The 20,000-nt window shown below is 35.0% G+C and overlaps 1 protein-coding gene across 2 annotated transcripts in view; it reads right to left on the bottom strand.

Annotated features, from left to right (window-relative positions):
- Positions 1–20,000, bottom strand: part of LOC135218425 (uncharacterized) — a 60,848-nt gene that overhangs the window by 10,814 nt on the left and 30,034 nt on the right. For both annotated transcript variants that reach the window (XM_064254732.1, XM_064254733.1), the window contains exons 3-6: positions 6,747–6,872; positions 6,044–6,192; positions 4,790–4,876; positions 1,005–1,240 (exon numbers count right to left, since the gene is read on the bottom strand). In XM_064254732.1, coding sequence (XP_064110802.1) covers positions 1,005–1,240; positions 4,790–4,876; positions 6,044–6,192; positions 6,747–6,872 — 598 coding nt within the window. The remainder of the gene's footprint in view (positions 1–1,004; positions 1,241–4,789; positions 4,877–6,043; positions 6,193–6,746; positions 6,873–20,000) is intronic.

Raw genomic sequence — 20,000 nt, 5'->3', positions numbered from 1 at the left:
ATATATATATATATATATATATATATATATAAGCCAGTTCAAAATAGCATACGTTACGTACACTGCCGTTCAGCACGCATTCACTACTTTATGATCGTAGTACTCACCATGGCAGTGTTCTAACCTCAGCATTCAACATTTCTTTCAAGTGGTAAATTAACATGAGCTCACATCTTATATATTTGGACAGCCAATCTTCACAATCTTCATTCTATTATATATATATATATATATATATATATATATATATATATATATATATATATATATATATATATATTAGGAATGAAGATTTGCTGTCCAAATATGTAAAATGTACATGTTAATTTATTACTTTCAAGAAATGTTGAATGCTGAGGTCAGAACATTGCCATGAGTGAGCACAATCATAATGTAGTGAATGCATGCTGAACGGCAGTGTGCGTAACGTATACTACTTTGATTTGGCTTAGTAGGCTGAAGAGCAGCGCAGTCAAACCAGAGCTATAGATTAAAGAACATAAGTTATGATAAGGAAAAAGTGTCGCCTTTACCTTCATGTGATCAACCAAAACCCCAATGATTCAGCTTAGTTTGAAGCTGATGTCTTTCGTCCAAGTAGTCTACTATGAGAATTATTCATCGATATTTCTCCATCAATCACAGCTTCTTTATTAACTAATGAGTTCAGATTTTTTATATCCATTATTCCCATTAACAATTTCTCTTTCTAGACTTAATGGAAACTAAACAGTCCCGCAAATGTTTAGAAATTCCAAGAGCTCGATTTTCAAACTAAACTCAATATTGCTGAAACCTGTTACTAGGAATCTTCAAGATCACTACAGAATTTACTATTCATTTTTGGGGAAAAAAATAAAAACGCCAAAGTGCAACATCTTATGCGTAGTCAAAGTATTTCCGGACTTGAACTAGAATCAAAATTTCCGCTCTTAGTCATTTGAGAGAATGTTCCGAAACTTGGAATCCTTCTGATCCTTGAAGCCAAGGCGAGTTCAACTTACCCTCTCCTCTAAGCTCTTGATTTTATTTTCCAAGTTTCCCACGGAAGCACAGGAGGCGGAGCAACGGCGACCGGGGCTGTGAATTTCGGAGGGTCCTACCAGATGGGCTGTTCTCCCTGATTTGCTGGTGGCGTCCTTCGTCCCTCCTTCAGGAACGCGCCATTGGTCAGGGGACGCCACGGCACCTCCTTCGCTCTCCAGTTCGCAGGTGCTATTATCCTCGCGAAGTCTGTAACCTGTAGGCAACAGAAGCATTACGCTCAACACCCTGATTTTGCTCACTTATCTTATCTGATGGAAATAGCAGCTGTCTTTCCGGCTGAAGGCAGACCTTACCTAGACTAAAATGGGCTTAATGACAATGCTCTTCTTTAAGGGGGATATGTTGTCTTTCAGGGAACAATAAAATTGTCATTATAACTGTGATTACATTGTTATATACATGCATTTGCTAGTTGCAGAAATCCTCATGCACTCCAGTACATGATATTCATTCTGTTTTGTCCTTCGATTAACTTCTTTCTTTAACTAAGCTCCTCATTTTCTCATCCGCTACTAATCGCTTATATTTCCGTCTCCAACCTTCGTAAAATCACACTCTCCCTCCTACTTGCAAGATCTTTGCAATGGAAAGATCATGATATTTTACTCACCCCTCCTATACTTGTTTAACTTCCTTCCTTTCAAATTCGCATTTTTTAATTACCCGTAAGGTGTGTATTAACCTTTCCTCTGAACCTAGAATTCCTTTAATTTTCACTTTTGCTTCAAATAATAAGATATCATTCCTGTCGCTCCTCTGCACGCAATTTTATCCATTACCATGCGTTTCCATTATCCACTAGCACTTTTCCTCGCCATGTATATCCAAAAGTCGACCTCATTTCATTTACATTTGCACAAGGAACTTCTAATCTTTTAGTATTTATACGCATATACTTACATATTCATATATGCATAGCGCAAGTATGTGGACCTGTGTATTTATATGAATATGGGTATGTTTATATGTATATGTGAACGTATACATGTTGCGGATAAGCTGCGTTTAGGTGTGTGAATATACTAAAAAAATAGAAAAAAGAATACAATAAATAGAATGAAGAAGATTCATCCTCTATTGATATGAAACTGATGAGGCAAAAATTAAATAAATAAATAAATAAAAAACATGAATAACCAGTCCTGATAATGATTCGAATTTTCCTTTCCTTTCGGGAACGATTACATCATTAATGAGGGACTCATTTTGGTTGAAGACTAAAGAACAAGCATTTTTAAAAGCTTTCAGCAGGTATTGTAATGAAGGAATAGTGCTTTTAAAAAATCATACACCAAATACTTATCGATAGGTAGATAAAACTAAAATGATAGAGAGAGAGAGAGAGAGAGAGAGAGAGAGAGAGAGAGAGAGAGAGAGAGACATTGCTTTCAACAGCAATTCAAACCATTTTCAATTCAATATTAAAGTTAATAACCATCATCTGTCGTATTTGGCCCTCGGTAACTGACGTTTCCAATCCACTACCTGGTGTATTCGTGTTATCAATGTTGTACAATGCGACTCAACAATTGATGATCTCTGTCCTTACGTTTTTTTCTCTCCCGCATTCCTTGCCTCTTATCTGTCTCCACCCCTTTCTTAATTTCTGCTTTGTTGCCTTTATAAAGAATTTATTCATGCACTGTGTTTATTTGTACGTTTTCGTCAAACCGTCCTGCTGTAAGAGTAGTGTCATTTTCATCATGTATGTTAGCAGAATCCTCCACGCAGAGGCCACTTTCTTCCTAGTGCTGAGTGTTATCATTTACAAAGGTAGAATAGTGTCTTTGGAAGTACACCAAATAGTAAATCTCTTTGAACGCTCAACATTTAAAGCAATGATAATACTTATAAATTTAACATTTAACAAACTCTATTGTAGTAGGGTCCACCGCTTATATATATCTGATAGAGCACAAATGTAGATAGGTCTATGATTGCTCCTGATGAGATTTTGGTGATCTTGTTATTTATTTTTTATTATTATTTTTTTTAATGGTTGATATATGTATTCCAACGTCTATAGCTGCGAACCAGAATGTGAAACGAGGGTTTTTGGAAGGGAAAATAATCAAGTTAGTTGATGTTGATGATTAAGCTTTGCATCCTAGCCTAAACTGCCCTGACCTAACCCAGAGTGCTGGACCCTATCTGGCTGGGAGCCTTTATAGTAATGCAGTCTGTGTAAATTAATCCTTCATCTTTCTGGGTGGTAGTGGGTTCAATTCTTGATTTATCCTAATATGTGGCCTTCAAGAAATGGAGTTCGGTAACACTTGAAAGGATTGTTAGACAACTTGGAACAGAAATACGAATGTTGAATGTGAGTCAATTAAAAAAGTTGAAGCTATAGAGGTGAAATGTCTGAAGTGGTGTATTGGGCATAAGAATGACTGAGAGCAAGAAATGAGGCCGTACGCAGGGATGGTAAAAGGGGTCGTCGTAGTGTGAAGGGGCAGAAATGAAGTACTTAGAAGGGCTGCGTAGGTACGTAGGTGGAAAACCTATTGAGAGGGAAGGGTCTCAACATCTAAGAAGTGCGAGACGCCATGAAAAATGGCGCAGAGGTGTTCATAGGAGGTTAAGCACCTGTTTCAAATGTCGCAAGTTAATAAATGCATTTTTCTACCTGCGAACTTGAAGGATATCTTACAGACCTGTAACTGCGGAAGCAAATCATGTGAAAGATGAAAAATATTATAAACTTAATGTAGTGAACTGATATCTCCTTCGATCCTGCAAGCTCTATAAAAAAGCTCGTGGTGTTCAAATGAGACGAAGATAGATAGAGAGAAACGGGTGCAGTGGGAAGTTGATTACAGGGAATGTAATGAATGTAACTTAAAAGCGCACACACGAGCGCAAAATTTAGACTTGGAACGTTCGCAGTACTGTAACCAACAAAATATTTCCCGGAGAAATTTATGTCATATGATTAGGCACCCGCAAAAAAAATTTGAGAAACTGTCCAACAGCTCACTTGATTACTGTGTAGGAGGAACTCCTACACTTAACTGTAATGGAATCCGCTAAAGTGGCACACTCTCTGATTTATATAAGCAATACGTCGTCGCCTTAAGTAAGCGATGTCCATTATCTGTCTTGCTCAGCAGAAGCTAGACACATTTCCATGAAAATCCCGTCTTCATTGCCAAGATCAGCTCTCCATCTCTCTCTTCCTCGGGAATTTTATGCGACATTTTTGGGTGTATCCTAGTTTTCTCTGATTTTAGAAGATTGTGTTATATCTGCTTTCATCACTCTCAGTGCCCTTGTATCTTATGATACTCAGAATTTTCCCCTCCTTGAAAAAATGTCGTCTGAAATACGTCCTTCCCATTTTACCAGACAGGAACTACTCAGTCTCCTCCATCAGATTTTCCGTCCATGCACCGATGCTCAGATTACGAAGATGCCGGGTGAAAAAACTCAAAATTTTCGGGTGTAATGAAACATGAAGACATTGTTTAAGGTAGCCAAAACTTCCTCTATGTTTTTGCGTGTAAAAAAAATAAATAAAGAAATAACAGATCAGGGAAAACACAGACATGGCCAGCATCAGATTTGTTACGTTATGATGTTTATTTTTTTCATTTGTTAAAGTGTCTCCTAATGTTGTATTGGGTTTCTCATGAGAATGTGCGATCTGTATAATTACGTACCTATAATAACATTATTTGCTTTGGGATTGGTTAAGTTTTATAAAAAATAGTGATTAGGGTAGCAATGCCAAGAATCTTACCTTCGTGACACTCGCAGCGAAAACTTCCTGGCTCATTAATGCAGGTATGTTGGCAGTTTCCGTTTTGCACCGCACACTCGTCAATATCTGAAAATAGAACACCCTCAACTATTAACCAAATATATAAAAAGAAAAATAAAATTAAACTGCAGCAACAGTTTATTTAGTATACACTGAAGCGCGTAGGAAAAATCAGGAAAGTATATTTAGATAGACATGAATATGCATGTAAGATATGTAGTATGTATACGACTCATGTGGAACGTCTTGTTCTTGAAACTCTTCTGCTGGAGGCATACACTTTTATATAGTTCTGATAGCAATTTTTTTTTTTACAGAAACATATGTTAAGCATACCTCTAACTATATATATTATAATCCTCTTGCCTTTGTGTTCATTTACAGCACCATTAATTTGTTTTTAGCGCCCTCCCTTTTTTTTTCTTTTAGTGCGTCAGTACTTTCTCAATATCGAAATCATTAACCATAGCATTCGTGATGTTGTATTGCTTTGCAAAAGGAGTATCGTGTAGTAAATCCAACACTGTAAACACTTACGATAACAGCAGAGTTTTCACCACCACTGTCCATTTCCAAAATATTGTTTTTCATTTTGATTGCTCCGTGTCTCATTCAACCTAGTTTGACATTATCTGAGTAGCTTCCGAAGCACATATCATTCTGTGCTCCAAGATAAAAAAAAAATAAAATTTTGTTTTCTATTTAATCAAAACTTGGAATGGAGCCTGGCATAGCTCTCTGCGGTGATGGGAGGTGAAGGAATAGTCTGTTTTTTCCATTTCCGTAGATTTAAAACAAACAGCTGTTCATAGGCCATTAACCAAAGAATAAGTACATTACAAGAAGTGTATTAAATGACCCCTGGATATCTGTGAAAATATATTACCATGCCAATTGAATTCTTTACGGAATTCAGAAGAATTTTCTTTTCGATAAGCACTCTAGCCAAAGAAAGTATGGTTAACTCCAAAACTATTTCCGGAATATTTTTCCTTATTCATCAGGGCAATCTGCGATTTAGATTTAACGCGCGCGCGCGCACACACACACACATACACACACACACACAGCTTAAGTTAGCATCGTGAACTGTAAATGAAATTTATTCTCCTCTCCTCATTTAAATGTATATAGAGTAGAGTATAGATATATAACCGAATATCTGTGATTCATCGAATTCATAGATGTAAACGTATGCGAATATATATAAAAAATTTATCTTCAAAGTCTTACCTAAACAAACAGGCTTCAGTCCTCTCTTGTGATGTTCGGGACTAAATCTGTATCCCGAGAAGCAGGTGCAGATGACACGTCCAAAATAGACGGAACATTTTTGTTCACAGAAATTTTGTGAGCAAGGATCCACGGTTTCGGGGAGACATCTGAAATGCGAAATGTGGATTAGTATAAAGAGACCTTTTTATGTTCCTCAAACTTCTTGATAATGAGCTGTTGAATTCAGTGTTTTATTGAGTTGTCTACATCGTCGAAATAAAAATTCAATCTAATGCTAAAATAAAAGTTAAGGAAACGGACGAACGGAATTGAAATAAATTGACGGAAGTGAAGGTTCATGTTATAAGATGTAAAGGTAATTGAACATTCTTTCATTCTTTATGAAATACTCGTAATAGCACAAGTCATGAAATGGAGAAACAAGTGTAACCGTACAAATGTATTTTTATTTTCAAAAGGAGAAGCTATACAGAGAGTCTCTACGATTCTCCTTTGCAGTCTGACGAAGATTTAGGGTTCATGCAGATTTCAGTTATAAGATTTCCAAATTTGAGCAAACAGTTAGTCTTATGTGCCTTGATCATACACAGTTTTACCACAATTAAACCCTGAGAGGTCTTTTGTACCTAATAAGTGTTGTTAATTACAGAATTTTATCCAAACATAACCTGAAAACCAACAGACGATAGAGAGTTCTTACCTTCCAGCTACGAAATTGTATCCCTGGCAACAGTGTCTTCGGAAACAATCGACCCACTGGTCTCTTACTTGGCATTTGTATCTGGTAGTGATGACGTTGGCACTTGGGCACTCGAGGGTATCTGACCTGAAATTATTAAATGATACGTTAGATTGGAGAGTCTTTATAGACGGTTCGTGACGGGTTCTTCATGGGTGGGTCTCTCCCCCGAAAATTACATCTGTCTCTCGCCGTTGAAATTATTAAGGTTACGGGTAGCTATCAAATCATCAAATAATCACGTGATGGCAGGCAAGTCAGTCTCTTCTTACTTCTTCTTGGTTTGAATTTAGCCGTTTGCTTTTTTTCTTTCATTCTTCCTTTTTTTTTATTAGGTAATCGTTTCCACTAAATCGGACAAGCGCTTTTCTATATTAAAGGTTCCTAGAGCTATGGTAAAGTAGCATTCTTTTTTTCTTTTGAGACTTTACATAATATTTCCGGCGTTCTGAAGTTAGCCGTGATACTTGTAGAAATGGAGAATGTCTATTTGCACAGCATACGTTTCGTCCTATGAAACTTTTTAATTCGGAACTCTACAAGAAAACTCTCTCTCTCTCTCTCTCTCTCTCTCTCTCTCTCTCTCTCTCTCTCTCTCTCTCTCTCTCTCTCTTTACATATAAGATATGTGATAATAAAATTAAATCGAATTTGACTATTACCTATTTGAGACATGCCAACCTTTGGTTCGTTGCTCACCAGTTTAAGCTACAATGAGAAAACAATAATTAGGAAAATAGAGAAGAACCTTTATTAAATTAACGCAGCTGAGGCAGCAATTACTTTTAATAAAATATGTGACACAGAATAAATTGCCACCAGAAGTCGTAAACAGCAACAGTGTGGAAGAGTTTAAAAGAAAGCTAGACAAAATCATTCGGACACTTATCTCTAAGAGATAAGTGAGCACAAGATGTCTCCTCGGATGGACTAATAAGTCTTTGAGACATCCTAATCCTTCTCTCTCTCTCTCTCTCTCTCTCTCTCTCTCTCTCTCTCTCTCTCTCTCTCTCTCTCTGGTAACGTCTACCATCTTAGCATATGAGAGTTTTAACGTGGCAATCCACGAGAAATTCTCTCTCTCTCTCTCTCTCTCTCTCTCTCTCTCTCTCTCTCTCTCTCTCTCTCTCAGTCACAACACCAGAAATTTACGGCAGAGAAATCATCGCGAACGATCCTACTTACTTCCCTAACGCCACCATCTCAGCCAAGGGATTCAGGCAATTTCGAACTTTTCCACGTCTTACTCAAAGTTATTTATAGATTCCCACCATGTTTGGAATTCATGTTTTTCAATTTCTCACGAAATAATTAGGATTAAAGCTGCCTTATTATTAACTATAATTTTGAAATATCACGGGAATTTTATGTTCTCCGGTCACTGAACCCGAATGAAGTATTATGTTTCATAAAAAAGATTATATTTTGCTTTAACTTAGAATTCATAGAAAATATCCCAGTGGAGATTTTCCATTCTCAGATTCTGTCATCCGCACATTTTTCCCATAATGATTTTTTACTGTTTATCACAGCATTAGCCTTCTTTATCGTTGTTTTTTTATGCAAATTACAGAGGCATATGATTATTATTCTCCATAACGTGCACGCTTTTCTACGTGGCTGCCAAACACCCCTACTTTGCTAAGAAAGTTTTCACAGTGAAAATACAAAGCTATTGTAACTACAGTAAAATACCGGATTACGACAAACAACTTAGATGAAAGAAATAAGAAATAAGTTTTATTTACATGCACCACTTCAAGAATAAATGTCGGAAAAATCATGTAAAAAGAGCATGGCTGTTTTAAGAAATATTAGAACTCCTTAAATCTGAGAGTGGCAAAATTACTGTCACTGCCAAAAAAAAGATTGCTTCACATTCAACAGCAATGGGAATGAGCGACCTGTGGTATTTGGCACCTGGTGTTCGATCACTTCATCAGAACATGGATACTAACTAATGTGCTGTAAAAGAAAAGAACATCACCAGCTGCAGTGGCGCAGACATTGAAAATAGGGGCTGAGGATGCATGTTGAAATAATATTTATAGGAGATTCATCATTATATCTGATGATATTCTAACTCATAGTTGTCATTGGTGATGCAGATGGTATAAATAATACCTGTTCTGTGAAACATAAGAAGTCCTTCAAGAATGCTTTCTTTTCTAACAGTAGATGATTGATTCTCTTTGAATTTGACAGTTAGATAAAAAAAAATCAACAAAGTTGCGTTTGCCACGCATTCAGACCTACACTTGGCTGACGACTCATGATAGCTCTCTATTAATGCTAGTAGTTACTTCAATTTTATTACTATCAAGTATGTATCTAAAAGAGAGTTTTACCATTTTTATACTAAAATATCTTTTCATGCCCTTTCATAGTATTAAAACGAAATAATAAGACGTCGTAGATAGGCTTAGCTGAATGAAAACACCATCAGCAGCAACTCTATACTATTGGTTGTTGAAAAATGTCCGAAGAAGATAAATTCTAATATCATTCTAGTATCTTGATATCAACAACTATATATTGGAGCCTTTTTAGGTTCCATACCAACGGTAGCTCTAAAATGAATGGCAGAAAATCTGGGCACATATTCCATCCGAAGAAAACTTTCAAGGCATCTTATTAGATCAAAATCTTTGACAAAGCTGCCTAATTGTTTCGATATGCATAGCATGAATATGAATTCAGAATACATATGTAATGGTAATGAGGATGAATATTTCGGGAACCTTAGAGATGCAGGAGGATGTAGACAAAGCCAGTCATTACTACACAAGTCAATTACGCTACTCTTTGAAGTGGACACAATCTTAAAAGTTATACACCTTGAAAAACTATTTTTTGTAAGAAAACAAAAATTTGACCGACCTGAAAATATTAAACCCCCACATAAGTGTTTATAAAATATTGGAAGAACTTTATTGTAATCGCCTTCAGTCCACCTTTACATTTCAACTCGGTTATTTCCAATGTCCGTAGAGGGATTAATCACGGCAAAGGAAGATCCCCTATAGAAAATGATCAGCTTCAAAGGAAGGCCATTTGCATTAAGGTTGCTTCAACGTCAAGGACGTAGTCAATATAAGCCATAGACAACCAATTTACTGTACATAGAAAACCGCTTCCTGGATATCTTTCAGCCATTTCTTTAGTTCGAATTTCAGTGAAGGCTGGACTGGTAGTCAGCTTATTTCTGTTCCCCTCAAAATAAAGATACGTAATTTAATAGATATGGTAAACAACTATCGTCTCTCAAATAAAATCTAAAGAGGTTTGCAAAACCAATCTTCGTAGAAACTAGTTCCGTCAGTGAATTTACTTAGGGTTCTTTGCAGCGTTCCTTCGGCCCCTGACATCAAGCTCTATCATTCCTTTTTACTGTACCTCCGTTCATGTTCTCTTTCTTCCATCGTACTTTCCACCCTTTTCTAACATTTATTTCAGCCGCGAGGATTTCCTCCAGGTATACCTTTAGAACCTTTGTATTCTCAATTTCCCTTTCAGAGCTGAATGACCTCATAGGTTCCTGCGCTTGATCAGTGGACTAAATTTTATATTTCAATCTATAAAAGGTAAATAGTCTCACCTGATAGTTGGGTCAAAAAAGGAGTGAAGAGCAGAAAGATCATTAGCGTCTGAGGTCAGTATTTTATCTACAGATCTTAGTTTATCTATGCTGACGGGCTCACACCTTTATTCACGTCCCATTATAAATACCTCCCTTAGAATATGCACATTTTACATGTTTCTTTTGAGGTAGATGGTTCGATTTAGGCCTTTCTTGTCTGATATTCGTATTGTTGCGAAGGACTCGATAAGGTCTGCTTTCCGGTCTGTTATCGAAGTAAGCTAAATTTTTTGCCACTGCCTTTATGGTTGAATGATCGGTTACACTAACATTAACGAAATTTTTTACTGAAGGAACGGCTTAGTGTTTGTTTTGTATTTACTATGTATGTGTATGTATATATATATATATATATATATATCTATATACTATCTATATATATAAATGTTTGTTTGTGTATATAATGTAATATATTTATATAAATAATATATACATACACATATGAAATATCTATACCTTTATATATATATATTATATATATATATATATATATATATATATATATATATATATAAACACTAAGCCCTTCCACTAAAAACAAAATGTTCGTTCATGTTATTGCAAACGATCATTCAGTCTGGAAGACTGGCAAAAAAATATAGCTTACTTCAATAATATACCAAAGAGAAAACACTGTCGAGTCCAGTTTTATAGAAGAAAACCTTCGCGAAAATGTGAACATCAGCCAAGAGATGTCTAAATCCCTCCATTTACTTCAAGGTGGGAGTCCGCCAGCAAAGATAAACAAGATATGCAAATAAAATACTGCCGTCAGACGCTGTTGAGATGACTGCTCTTGTATGAGAGGCAATAGACTTTTATCCTTCTCGTGGCCAGGTTGGCAACGTGGCCTCGTTTTGATCATGGGACCCACGGTCTAGGTATAATATACCTAGACCGTGATGGGACCCAGGATCGTTTCATGCTACTGGACATCATAATTTCTTCATATGTCTTGCTCTTGCATCTTAAGGCTTCGTAGTGACAAGCGAATTCGAGAAGTTAAGAAAGCATTGTGGCTATTAAAATTATATATATATATATATATATATATATATATATATATATATATATATATATATATATATATACATATATATATATGTATATATATATATGTGTGTTTATAAATGTAAATACGTATATATAAATATAATAAATATACATATATATATATATATATATATATATATATATATATATATATATATATATATATATATATATATATATATATATAATATTTCCTTTAATATCTAATTCTCTGTACCTTTGGAATAACTTACACCCAAGGTTTACTGCAAGTGGTAAGTGCTTCTCAATGCCTCTAAGGTCATATTCACTGTGCTTTCAGTGATTTTGAACCAAGCAGCAGTTCAAATCACGTTGGTGACGAAGCACTTATCACTTACGATTTCCCATGGATGTGTGTTATTCCAGAGATATAGTGAATTGGATATTAAAGGAAATTTTGTGGATTAATATTTTTGAAAAAACAGTCCTAATTTATATATATAGTATATATATATGTATAGTATGTATATATATATATATATATATATATATATATATATATAATATATATATATAGATGAGCTGAAACCACTGGGAAAATTTAAAAAATAAAAGACAAAGTGCCAAGTACTTTCGTGTATTTAACACATCTTCGGGGCACACGAAATTACTTGGTACTCGTGTCTTTTCTTTTTAAAATTTTCCCAGTGGCTTCAGCTAATAAACAATCGCGTGGTTACTTTTGTGATTTCTAAGTGTGTATAGATATATATATATATATATATATATATATATATATATATATATATATATATATATAGATATATATATATACATATACACGCCATCAGAAAAAACTAAAAGCGCTAGGTGTTGTTATTCCTAACTTTAATAATAGAAATTACTGTATCTTTAATTTTTCCAAGTATGTGCTTTCTAAGAGGGAAGAATTTTTGCTTTCGTTTGGCCTTGATTTTTGTTTGCCTTCCTACAGACCTAAGTATGCTGATTTTTACTTTCCTTTTGAAATGCTGTTTCAAAGACTCAAGGGTTTGGATCTGTTTAACGACTTAAGTTGCTTACAACATAAATTATTTTTCTTGCTGCATAAGACCTATACGAAGTTGAAAGTGTCTTGGACCCCGTTCTTTAAAAAAAGAGGATCTGAATATACTTAAGAATCTTGGTATACGTGAAGATCTAATCATTTGCAGATCTGATAAAGGTAAAGGTGTTGTACCGCTTAATAAGCAGGAATATATTGATAAGTTTAATCTCATCCTTGCAGATAACTCCAAATTTCAGTATCTCGGTAAACCTAATTTTTTAGAAATTTATAAGAGGGAGGATAAAATTAACAGATTCTTAAGAAATTTGAAAAATGAGGGTATTTTAGATGAAGCGACCTACCAAAGGCTATTTGTAACTGGCTCTTCATTTAGTATTCAATATGGTCTCCCTAAAATACACAAGGATGGTGTTCCCATTAGACATATTATGGCAGCATACAATAGTCCAGCTTATTTCAATATCTAAATATCTAGTTACTTTACTTAACGATTTTACATATAACCAATTCACACTAAAAAATGGATATGAGTTTCAAGAACAAATAGTTTTACAGGATGGTGATCTATATATGACCAGTTTTGATGTAGAATCACTCTTTACAAATGTTCATTTAAATGAAACTGTTAAGATTATTTTAGATAAATTTTTTTACGAAGATCATATAACTTTTAATGGTTTTAACAGGCAACTCTTCAAGACGCTCCTTGAGCTTGCTATGCAAGACTATGTTTGTTTTTGACTGTCAACTTTTCTCGCAGGTCGATGGAGTTGCTATGGGTTCCCCTTTGGGACCTGTTTTTGCTAACTAACTGCCCGGATGTGTGTAAGCCCCCATACTATAGACGATATGTCGATGACACTTTCGTGTTATTCAAAGAGCCCTGGCAAAATAAGATGTTCCTAGATTATATCAACACACAACATCAATATATTAAATTTACTATGGAAAATTAAAGTAACAACTCTGTCTTTCTTAGACATTAGAGTCAGTAGAGATAATGGTGAATTTACCATGTCGGTATACAGGAAAAAATCGTACACGGGACTTGCCAATAATTTTTATAGTGCATGTTTTAAGAATTTTAAATTAAACTCCATTTACAATATGGTTTACAGGGCTATCAGTTACTCTTCAAGCTGGTCACTTTTTTCACAATGAAATAAAGTTTTTAGTAAGTTTCTTTTCACAGAACTCGTATCCAGAAAATTTGATTTATAAGATTATTAACAGATTGCTTTCAAAATATTTTTTTAAGACAACTCCCTCTACACAATAAGTGAAGTAAAACGCATTATTGAACTAGAGTTTGGCTGTCTTAATATGCATCTTATCCCTATCAATCCTCTTAAGACTTGCACATTTTTCAACCAAAAAGACAAACTGCCGACCTTCATGAGATCCAACTTTATTTACAAATTTAAGTGCCCGGGATGTTCCGGTATATATGTTGGTTCTTGCCGAAGGTTGTTGCAGATGAGATATTGCAGTCACATGGGATTTAGCCTCAGAACGGGACAGAGAATGAGCAAACCTGGATTCTCTAATATTAGGAACCATGCGTCCATATGCAGGATTCAAGTCAATAAGAAACATTTTTCTATTATTGGTGGTACAAGCCACAGTAACTACCTCACCACCCCCCTTGAGTGTTTATACATTGGAGGGCTAGTTCCGTCTTTAAACTTCAACGTATCTGCTGCTCCTCTATATCTAGCATAACTGAAGTTTTGGGTAGGTCTGCAGTCTTGGTCATTCGTTCTTCCTTCTCCACCCTTACAGGTTGTTGGGCACATGGTCTCTCTTTTACTTCTGACACAATTCTTGTGATGGTTTTTTAAAGTAAAGTTAATTCTTAAGTTTTTTCAAATTTTGATGTTTTTATTTACATTTTACTGTTATTTATAATATTTTTAATGAGTATGTTTTAATTTTACAGACTGATGATGCACTGAGTTTAATGTGCGAAACATTTTTGTAATAAACCATGGATATTTTTATGTGTTTGATGGACCCTGCTGATTACCGATACAATATCTCATCTGGAATCTTATATATATAATATATATAATATATATATATATATATATATATATATATATATATTATATCTATATATAGATATATATATATATATATATATAATATATGTATATATATATACATACATATACATATATATATATATATATAATTTATATATATAGATATATATATATATATATATATATATATATATGTATATATTATATTATATTAGATAATGTGTGTGAATACAATTTTCGAACTAACCATACGCACGAAATATACTTCTGAAAACCAGTATTATCCATATTTTCCAGTGAGAATGCGCATTGAGAATCAGTGGTGTATTTATTCTAAATTATTGTGTTGAACATTTGCGAGAAATGAAGCTGGAAAAATATAAACCATTGTTACCAGTATGGGGAACAAAGCTATTTTTCGGAACAACAGTTCAAAATAGCATTCATTCGACCATTGAAAATCCACTACATAAAGTGATCAGTCTTCCTGAAAGAGAACTAATGGTTAGGAAAGTCAATCCATTGTTTTTTAATCCTTCAACCATTTTTTTTATAAACATGTTAGCATTATTCTGTTTGTCAGCATTATTCTGTTTGTCAAAATACACTGTATACTATCTATTATCATTGTTGATAATTTTTATCATATTTTATACTAAATAGCTCGTTATTATTATTATTATTATTATTATTATTATTATTATTATTATTATTATTATTATTATTATTATTATTCAGGAGATGGACCCTACTCCTATGGAACAATTCCAAAGTGACTATTGACTTAAAATTCAAACTTCCAACGAATATGCTTTTATTTTGAAAGAAGTAACAGAAGGTAATAGTAAATATAGAAAAAAGAGATCCGTTGTTAGAAAAGAAAAAGTAATTTAACAAATAAATAAATAAATAAATAAAAGTGTTCGTAAATGATTTAGATACAAAGAGGAGATACAATTTACTCTCGTTGTTTTTTGCGAATTATTTTGCCATGAGTTATGAGAGTCACCCAATTAAATCATTAAATGGTACCAAGATATTTTATTTTCAAAAGCATAATTTGGTGATACAATCTCATATGTTAGTATTAAAATAAGATAAACTGCCAGAGCAAATGCATTCTGCTTCTTCGCAGGTTTTCCTGGTAATGAACTCAATTGACTTCAGGTAATAGATTTGAGGCTTTGAAAGGCACTTTAAAGATTAATACCTGCAGGCTTCTTAAGCCCTATAAGTTCTGACAACTGCTCCGTAACAAGTATTGTTTAGGCTATTATATATAATTATATATATATTATATATAATATATATATATATTATATATATATATATATATATATATAAACGCCAGTTACATAAACACCCGTATTCGAGTGAATAACTTATAGTAAAAATTATTTTTCTTGTCTATTTCTGTCCGTATGCCTCTAGAAATACATTCACATTATGTTTGTTTTTCTGATGTATGTGGTCACCGTTAGTGTTTTCGTCCTATAAATAGAATGGCTATTGCGGCATGCAATTATGTGGGACAAACACTGTTCGTCCCCTCCATAGAAAATACTGTCATTAGCATCGTCTTCCTAATTGAGGAGAGGCTCATCAGTATCAGGTTCACCCAACACGTGAAAAGAAAAAAAAAAACAACTTGGGATTTGCTTTTTCTTCCCCTAAGTCAACAGCTCTTTCAAGCTCTACTCCTCTACTCTTCATCCTTCTGAGAGTCGGTTTTCTCCTCTTCAACAACTTTTACTTTTATTGTCTTTGTTTTTTCTCTGTGAAGTTGCGTCAAAATACTTAAATCTAGTTTGACTTTCTTCACATAATCTCTGAAGAGTTAATCTGTTCCACCTTTTTCCTTTCATTAGCATCCAAACATCATGCTTAACTCTTACAGAACTAGCAAGGCGTGATCCGACCTCCAGCTTACTCGGAGAGTGCGCTAAAATCTACGATAAATGAGCGCGTTGTTTCACCAACGAAAATTAAAATAAATACGCTATATTTTATTGGAAATAATTGTTCTGTACTGTCTAAAATGCACAATATTTACTTTTTACATTTTCATTCTAATAATAAGTCATAAATATCCTATCCTATTATTCCTGTATCTTTAACTCAACGCAAAGTGCCTTTTTCAGACATTTTTAGGCTTTTCTATAGGGTATTCCTAACCCCCAACAAGAACAACAATAGCAAAGTAGTTTGTAGGTTTATTCCCTGAGTAAGCGAAAATGTGGGATAGGGAGGGGTGGATGAGGGATGTGGCAGAAATGAGAATGCTTAGGTGGATGTCTGGGGTGACAAGAGAGGATAGGATCAGGTGCAGGAGGGGAGGCAAAGTTGGTATGGACACCTGTTGAGGAGAGATGAGGACCATGCTGGGAGACATACTATGGGGATGGAGGTTCAAGGAAGAAGAGGAGGAGGGAGACCAGGAAAGAGATGGAAGGACTGTGTGAGAGGAGACTTACTTGAGAAGGTAATTGATGAGGCAGAAGCGCAGGATAGAAATAGATGGAAACGGCTCATCCGAAACAGCGACCCCATATGAAAATGGGAACCAGCTGGGAAGAAGGAGAAGGATGAGGGAGCGGGGATAATGAAACAATCCCTATCAAATTAACAATCTTCAATTTTCAAATGTTCTAACATCTTAAATTCTCATTGTCATAGTTATTTCAATAATAATTTTTACATTTGCTTCTGTCATTACATCTCTTTTCATTACGTATAGTTTTATAACACCTTCAAAATACTTTTCCATGTAACTTACATTCACTTAGGAAACTTTTGCATTTGCATCTCAATTTCAAGTCAGTTTTCTGATTACGATTAAACTCTGAATTTTTAATACCCTTCAAGAATATATTTTTCCCCCTGAAACGCGCTCTGCTGATAACTCAAACATCTCATCAGCTCTCGCCCTTCTGCCTCTCTTTCTTTCCTCTTCCTCTCTCTGATTCCTCTTGAATTTCTGTGGGACTCCTCTATCTTGTAGGTGCTTCTAAATAACATTATTTTCGTGCCATAAATTGGGTTAGCACGGATGCCTACCTACATATTACAAGAAGCTCATTACTGTAACCTAGACAACAACGAATTACCTCGACATAAAAAGATATGTCCCGGGTTGTGTAATCGCGTTATAGAGTGATTTGATAGTGAGAGAGATAATGAATCTTTGAAGGAAAAGGGGGATTTTCGACATGTGTTGCCAGAGGAAGAGGTTCGCGTGAGACAAAACAGAATAAGAATTGATCCGTTGAGGTTTCTCGTTCTGAGACAGAATACAAACACAGATGGCGAGAGATGGTGCCAGTGATTAACAGCGAGAGGCGAAAATGAGTCGGTTCTTTGAAGACGATAGAAACTACTCAGCTGTCTGAGGAGGAAATTATTATGCTTAGAGGAAATGGTCATATACTTGATGATTAACAGAAGATTAAGTACGCATCTTGTACTCTAGAGTAGTTGCATCAAATAAACGAATAGTGTTGTTGTTTTCCCGTTACATTTTAAGTCATTTTGGAACATCGTTCTAACATTGCTTGTCCCACACACACACACACACCATCTCTCTCTCTCTCTCTCTCTCTCTCTCTCTCTCTCTCTCTTTACACATACACACACATACATATAAGAGCGTAGGAGCTTTTTATTGTACAAAAAACTGCACGTACACGCGAAAGTGTTGCATTTCTCGCGAAATAATAAAAAAAAACCAGGATGGACACAGATTAACGGCAATGGTAGTCGATAATTAAGAGACAGGATTTTTATTGCTTCTTTAGGGCTATGCCAACATAAAAAAGGAAATACTTCCTCAATAAAATGAGTTACCATTCACCTCTTGCTAGGTCTTCATATTCTTCCCCCATCCCTGTATTCTTACCCCATCCTCTTCCTCCCATCATTTCACCCAAATGTCTCTTCACGTGACCAAACCAGCTCAGAACTCTGATCTATCTTATTACCTACGACAACTATTCTTAATTTATCTCCATTTTTAACGATTTCCACCCATTTTTGTACAACGTGCACAACGGAAATAAGTCATCTCAAGAGCTCCTGTCTTTTCTATTTTCATTCGAATTGAGCGTTTGTCTTCCATAAAGGAGTTTTGGCTCAATCGTCTCTTTATACAATTCCACCTTGGATTTTGTTGACAGTCCATTTTCCTCCCTAATCTTTTTCTGCTCGTCCTTCCATCTTCTTTATTTTCTTGTTTCTAAAACTTTATGGTTTTGTTTCTTTTGTTGTCTTCATTGTAGCTTAGATGAAAGAACTTTTGTTTGAGCAAAATGTGCCACTTTAGGTAATATGACGCGAAGAATACCAAGATGGCCTCAGTTTTGACGGGGTTGCGCCCATGGCTAATTGTCACGAAGTCACCTGTCAGTTTAATACCTTCAGGAACCCTTATATAGTAACTTTTAGAAGATAACGTTAGTAATTTTGCGCAATTTAATGGAACAGATCATCATGATGACCTCATGATGAACTAATTATAGAATGCGTGTCGTCACCTTAACACCGAAGCTGGAGACTGGGAAGCATTTTTTTTTTTCAACTTTCATTCTGAGATTAATTTTAAAGATTCGGATAAAAAAATTTAAGTGGAGTTCATTGATACTTTTCTAATATTTTCTCTATCATATGATGATATGAGATGGAAATCATCAGGAAGCTTAGTTTTGACGGTTTTACAAAAGGTTGTGATTTTCAGGGCCTATAGTTCCCACTTTAGTCCTGACAATTATTTTTTCCCTCTCACACAATAGAGAACATTTGTTCCTTATTCTTCGGCTTCTTCCACAACCAGTTGGCTAGTTTGATCAATAATGTATATTTTGGGGAGAGATCATTGCTTAACAGTGTCCCCCCTAATTGGCGTGTATGTGTAGGGAAATTAAGAACACTTTCTTGATTAACCAAACAAAAACTTCTTTCAGTTTTCTTCTGAAGATTGAAAAAGAAACCCACAAAATCACTTTGTAACTTGTTTACTTCTAAGTATTTACATTTAGTTTTACTACACACTCGAGTACTTTCAGGCCCTATTTGTGGCCCATTTTCAAGAGATGTTTGGGATGTTAGCCTGGGTCAAGGCCCAGCAGTCTTCTGGAACTTCTCGTTGAGCTGTCATTTATGTGATGGCTGTTCTGGTATCCTTGAGAGTTGCCAATCCCCTCTTGTCGCTCTAATATCCTGAGCTGATGGTCAATGGGATTAATCCTTGAGGTAAGGGTGTGGTCACCAAAAGTCTGTTAGGCAGGAAACCTAATCTCCAGGTCAGCAGGGTCAATCTTAGCTTCTTTTAATATCAAAGCTCGGCTTACGGGATCTTCTGGGGTAAAACCTTTGTTTCCTTATATTACTTTAATCTCTCTGATGAGTGCACCTTCTACTACCCTCCTGTGACTTTGTTGCTTTTGTATATAAGC

This window comes from Macrobrachium nipponense, chromosome 9 (assembly GCF_015104395.2).
Source record: "Macrobrachium nipponense isolate FS-2020 chromosome 9, ASM1510439v2, whole genome shotgun sequence".
Lineage (NCBI taxonomy): Eukaryota > Metazoa > Arthropoda > Malacostraca > Decapoda > Palaemonidae > Macrobrachium > Macrobrachium nipponense.
This window is presented reverse-complemented; position numbering and strand designations above follow the sequence as displayed.